Source organism: Balaenoptera physalus (assembly GCF_965194825.1).
Source record: "Balaenoptera physalus genome assembly, chromosome: 16".
Classification (NCBI taxonomy): Eukaryota; Metazoa; Chordata; class Mammalia; order Artiodactyla; family Balaenopteridae; genus Balaenoptera; species Balaenoptera physalus.
Window position 1 is genome coordinate 50856059 of NC_138898.1, and position 6000 is coordinate 50862058.

General features: G+C 41.6%; 1 protein-coding gene across 1 annotated transcript in view; it reads right to left on the minus strand.

Annotated features, from left to right (window-relative positions):
• Positions 1–842, minus strand: part of PCSK2 (proprotein convertase subtilisin/kexin type 2) — a 220554-nt gene extending 219712 nt beyond the window's left edge. The window contains exon 1 of the mRNA XM_082431692.1: positions 319–842. Within this exon, the coding sequence (XP_082287818.1) occupies positions 319–495 (177 nt within the window). The 5' untranslated portion in view covers positions 496–842. The remainder of the gene's footprint in view (positions 1–318) is intronic.
• Positions 843–6000: the final 5158 nt, after the last annotated feature.

Here is a 6000-nt window from a genome sequence, read left to right on the forward strand (position 1 = left end):
CCTCATCCCCAGGCAGCCTTGAGAACTTGGTAGCTCGGACAGCAGCCCGGGCGCACCGCATTGTTTGAAAGGTGTTATCCTGTTTTCGCCCCCAAGTCAAAGAGCAATAAATTGTTTTTATGACCTTACGAGTTCAATTTGAAGGGCATTTTAATTACATAACCCGTGAAAGATCACCGGAGGCAACGTTGTGTTAAAGAGCCGATGGCAGAATATCTGCATCGCGCAAGAAAGAGAGAAAACTTGCAAATCTGCAATGAGATTGCGCAGGGCTGCCCCCGTTTTGAAACAACATGCGAAATGCAAGAGAGGTCTTACCTTTCGGACTCCAAAACCGTGTTCTGCTGCAACTTGGCGAGCTTCTTCCTCTCCTCCTTTATGCAACTCCACAAGAAAATGATTCGTGAAGACCGGTCTCTCGGCAGATGCAAAAACCATGACACAGAAGAGGAACCCGGCGGCCGCCTTCCACTGGGAGACACAGCCACCTTTCATCTTTCTTTGGGAGTGAAAAGTGGTGTTAGGAGGCGCGCAGGCTGGCGGAGCAGTGGTCCCGCAAGGAAGGTGCAAATAAAAAAAAAAGAAAAAAATATATATATAGTTTTTGTTGTTGCTTGTTTTTAAAAAATCTTTGTGTAGAGAAAAACACTGACTAGGGGTTTGGAAAGGAGCAAATCAGTGTGTGTTCTCTAGCATCTGGCTGGCGGGGAAGCCGTGCAGTCAGGCAGCCCGGCTTGCTCGCAGAGGTGCTAATGTGGAGAGCTGTGTGTATCTCAGAGAAAGAGCGAGTGTATCTGTGCCTGATGCTAAATCTGCATTTTCAGCTCCTCCTCAGCTCCAATTCCTCTGGGGCGGGAGGAAGGCTCCAGCCTGGGTGACGTGCGCCCGCCGGCAGCCAATGAGGGCTGCAGAAGCGGCGGGTCCCGCCCTGGGCCGCCCCGGGCCCGCCCCTGCCCGCCCCCGGCCGGGCAGGTCCGCCTCCGCCGGCGGGGGGCGCCGCGCGGCGAACCCGCGCCCCCGCCCCTTTCAGCACCCTGGAGAGCGCCTCCACCTCCACCCGGGCCCGCGCGCTCCCAGGAAAATCCCCCCAGCTGTAATCTGGTCGGCGGCGCCGGAGTGATGTCATTGTTTGTGGAAATCTGCAGGGCTCTGGAAAGGGAATTACTGTGTGTGCCGCTCTCTGAGGCCCCGAGGGGAGCTGGGGCACCGGCCTCTCCCGGTTCTTCTTCCCTGTTTATTTTCTGCTGCAAAACAACTCTCTCTCTCTCTCTCTCTCTCTCTCTCACGCGCACACACACACACACACACACACACACACACACTCACACACACACAAACACACACAAGCACTCAAGGCATACTTGCTTCCCCTTCTCTCAATAACAAAGCAAACATCAACCCTCCTCCCGCCACTTTGGGCAAATCCCAGGGCAGGGCTGCTCCCCTTCCTGGCAGGGGAGGGGGGCGTTGGGGAAAGTAGCCTTCTTGGGGTGACTCATGGGGGCGAGAGTGCAGAAGCGAGCTATTTTTTAATTATTTTGTAGGCTCCAGGCGGGTCTGGAACTAAACAGCTGGGAAGCCTGGCAGGAGATCAGGCTCGCCCCCATCAGTAAGTGTGAAGAGATGAGACCCCTCCAGAAGTCTGGGCTGCTCCGCTGAGACTGCCTTCAAGAAAGCCGCGGCCGGGATCGCCATGCCGCGAGGTGCACCCCCAGACTTGAGGACGTTGCGCAAGGACAGCCAGGCTGCGCTTTGGGAAAGGCGCAGCCACAGATCCCAGGCACTGGGCCGAGGCTGGTTGAGCGTCCTCGACTGGGGCGAATTCAGGCCAAGTGGCAAACGGTCAACTAAGTTATCCAGTTAAGAAACGTGCACTCACAGTCTAGGAACTGCTTACTACTGACTTCTTCCTGCCCTAGTGTAGAGGAAGCAGGGAGGCGATGTCTGCAACAAAATGAGAGTGATTGTCTTAAAGCAACTCAAATAGTGCTGAGTTACAGAGTATGTACACAGATCTTGACTGTGTAGCTCGATCTTGACTGTGTAGCTGCAAAGTCCAAAATCCTGCCTTACTTGGATAAGCGGTAAGAGAATTTTTTGCCTAGAGGCTTAAGTGTATGCAATACATCCAGAGAGAGGGAGAGGGAGGAAGGAGCAAGGGGGAGAGAGAGAGAGAGAGATTATAATATTGACACATTACATATGTGTGTGTTTCAGACTTCCTCCTTTTCACTTTAGCATGAAGTTAGAATCTACACAAGAAAAACACTAATGGTAGAAATGAATACACAATGCCACGGGACACACTGTCTTTGAAACAGATCTCATTGTTGACAGAGTTGGCTCCCCGAAAGCCCTTTCAAGCATTGCCAAGTAAAAATGTAGGGATTACTGAAGACTTTGATACAAGCACAAGAAATCTGTATGCAGTTATTATTATTATTTGTATTATTATTACTTGAATTTCTTTAAGAAAAGCTAAGTGAGATGCTGAGAAGGTGCTAGGACATAGGCTAAAGATGAAAGGGGCCAGAGTGGAAACAAAGTTTCTGGAAAAGTATTAATAAAAGGGAACTGAGCTACTCTATTTTTCTCAGTTCTTTACTGCTCAGAGGCTCATTTCTGCCAAGATTTAAAAAAAAAAAAAAATCACCCTATCTTACTCTACTGCTTACCCCTTATAGTCCATCTATTTGATTCTAACACAAGGTTTTCTTACTCAGAGACCTTCAACTCTTCCTTTCGCTTACTTCCTTATATTTTACCCATATTTTGAATCAAAGTACTAGGCTGGTATGAAGAAATACCAAGTGGTTCTTCCTGCCCTGTATTGTCATTTGAGAAAAATGGCACCAAATGTGAAAATTACATTCAATGGATTCACAATCATGGAGAGCATTTCAAAAGCAGCAACAGAGATAAAAATCTAAGCCTTTAGAAAAATAGATCTGAAGAGCATCAAATAAGTCAATTTAGAAGATTATGGGTGTTGGGAAATAGTGCTGCTAATGTAGCTAACTCTTTCTGAAAATGAACATGAAATTACCATCTATTCAGAGATATTTATTAATTTTTTCCTGAAACCACAGAGCAATACTTCATTTCCTAAATAAATTCCAAAGATGAAATGCTAGTAAATGTTGAATCTTATGTATCTGCATTTTAAATAATTAAAACCATGTAAAATTGGATACAAGCTAAATAAAGCCTGGATAGTTGATTAAAATAAGCCCTTTTTAGTGGTTTACACAGAATGCAGCTCATCGTAATATTGTCAGAACAGCATAGCAAATGAAAATAGAAATTTTTTGTGATGCAAATGCTAAATTTCTAATGCATAACAAAGTAGTAAGCAAGTGGAGGAAATGTATTGATATTATTTGAAATACAAATATACATCCATGTGTTTTATATAACTATTTCTAGCTCATTTTTTTGATTAACAATAGTAACTTTGGTGTAAGAAGGTGAACTGGAGAGTGAATGGCAGCAGAATATTTCACAGACTGAAATGGAATCCAGTTGACAGGAACTCTATTGTATCCTCTGCTGTCACTGGCTGTGCCACTGGGGTCGAACCATTGCATCTCTCAAAGCCTCTATCTCCTTATCTACAAAAGGAGACAGTTGAATTAGATACCTTCCAGGTCTGAAAGCCTACAATTTCAAAGAGATGTCAAAGTACAGACTGTGATGTAGAAAGCGTCACAAATAGCTTGAGGAATGTTGAGGATAATCATACTTTCTTAGGTAACATTATGGTGGCCAATAGATCTATTTATTTTTATATAACCTCTCTCAAGGAGTCTTGTGTTTACTAATTTTGTGAATTTGAGGAAAGAGTAACTGATACAAACTGGCTGACACTCAGATTCAGACATGAAAACCATCAGTACTGAGGTTCTTATTATTTAAGATACTGTTGTATATGTAGAGAAAACATGGGTATTTGCTTCTGGTTCATATGTGGCACATACCCCTACAGTTTCTTTGAAGACATTGTCCTGAAAAGACCAGAATATTCCCATTTTATGACTTCATAACTGTAAATCAGTAAGCTTATGTGTCATTAAAAGAGGCAAAATCACCCAAAGTATGATTGGGATCCTCCCATTCAGATGTATTTCTGGGGAGAATTTTGGGCCCAGGGAGCTTCAGGTGAAGGGAAACCCATCACTGCGGAGGAGAGAGAAAGGTAGAAGCAGTCCGAGGAGAGGTTGCTGGATCTTTGAATATTCTTTGGACCATTAGAGAAAAGATCTTATGTTTCTATTCATTTCTCTTCAGTTGGATGGGTGTGTAATCAAATTGGGTGAGATGAAGGGCAATAAGGTAAGAACAACAGAATGCACAGTTTAAAATACAGCCTTGTTAAAAATCAGGTTGGGCTTTTCCATTTCTGTTGAGTTCATTCTGAGCACTTTCAGTGCAGTAATAAGAATTTCTTTGGGTGCCACAACTCTCTACAATCATAGTGTATTACCAACCTTTTCAGGAAGATCCCTCCTAATGACACTGCCCTCCTTCTCCTCTCCACCCTAGTCCATATTTGGGCTTTCTCAAGTACTGTGATTTCTCACCTAATAGGTTTCTACCAAATTTTGAACTCAATACTGATCAAGTTTTTTAAAAGTTTTCTCCAGATAATTCTTATTTTCCAAGATGTCACTTCATTTCCCTGTACTATTTATTGACATTCTCATATTTGCTGTAACTTAAAATTTAGGTGCTCAAAATTTTTTATTTCCTTGGCATACATTCACTCCCTTTAAATCACCGGGACTCACTTGGTCCTACCTCCCATTCCTATAGCTTTTACCAACTTATACCATTTCCTTAAATGACCTATCTCTGTTGACTCTATCTCAGCTGACTTTTGTTATCTAAGCTGTCAAATCAATATAGTGCGGAGGACTCATGGGGCTTTACTGAGAGTTTTGTTATCAACAAGGCATTAAATCTAGAATGCTTTGGGTTGTATTCATTTTATAACTTCATCAACAAGCCATCAAATTTATTCGGACTAATCAACTCTTCATAAACAGAAGCTACTCATTGCTTCCTTATTTTTCAGGACAGTAAAAATTTATTTTTTGTGCTAATTTAGGTTCTACTATTTTGCTAGGATTTGAAGAAGCTAAACAATGAGGACCAAGGGCCCTTTTAATCTCCTTTTGAAAATTAGGAACACATTACTATTCACTATCTTTAGATTCCTCTTTAAGTCTACAGGACTACAAAATAATGTTTTCTCACTTGGAAAATTAATTAGTTATTTCTCAGGGCTTATTGGGAGATTGCTTATTGTCTGTAGAAAGTGATTACCTATTCATGAATTCTCTACCTTGTGTTATTTCCTTTTCTGTTTCATAGTCTTTTTAAAAATACAGCAAATCTTCCTCAATTCATTCTTTTTTCAATGATTATGGAAATTATCTTTAACAGGGAGATTTTTTTGAGCTCTTCAAACTACCTATAACAGAAATAATTCAGAGAGAACAAAGTACATGGCTTGTTAGCAAATATAACCTGGAATTTGAAAAGTTAAAAATTTTATGTGTGAAATAATAGTTCAGACATTAAAAATGTATATACTAGTTTTTTAAGGTTAATTCTGCCATTGCAAGAAACATCTGATTCGAGGAAAGTCCTTACTTAGACCTAAATTCTTTCGTTAATTATATAACCTTTAGTATTGTTTTGGATGACCTCATCCAAGTGGAGAAATTGATGTATGATGTTATTTAACATGCTGGAAGAACAGCTATAAAGTTATGGCTGTTCTCTCGGGTATCCCACTTTCTATTTCTTCTGAAAATATTCTAAAATTTCATGGTTTTGGAAACATGGCCTAGTCTATTTTTAGGAAACTTCATCATATAATATCCATTTTATCTTCTTATGATACTAAAGAGACTGAACCAAAAAGTACACCTTAGAAACACATTTCTAGAACTAGCTACTCAAAACAGTACTTAGTGGCTTTATTTATTTATTTAT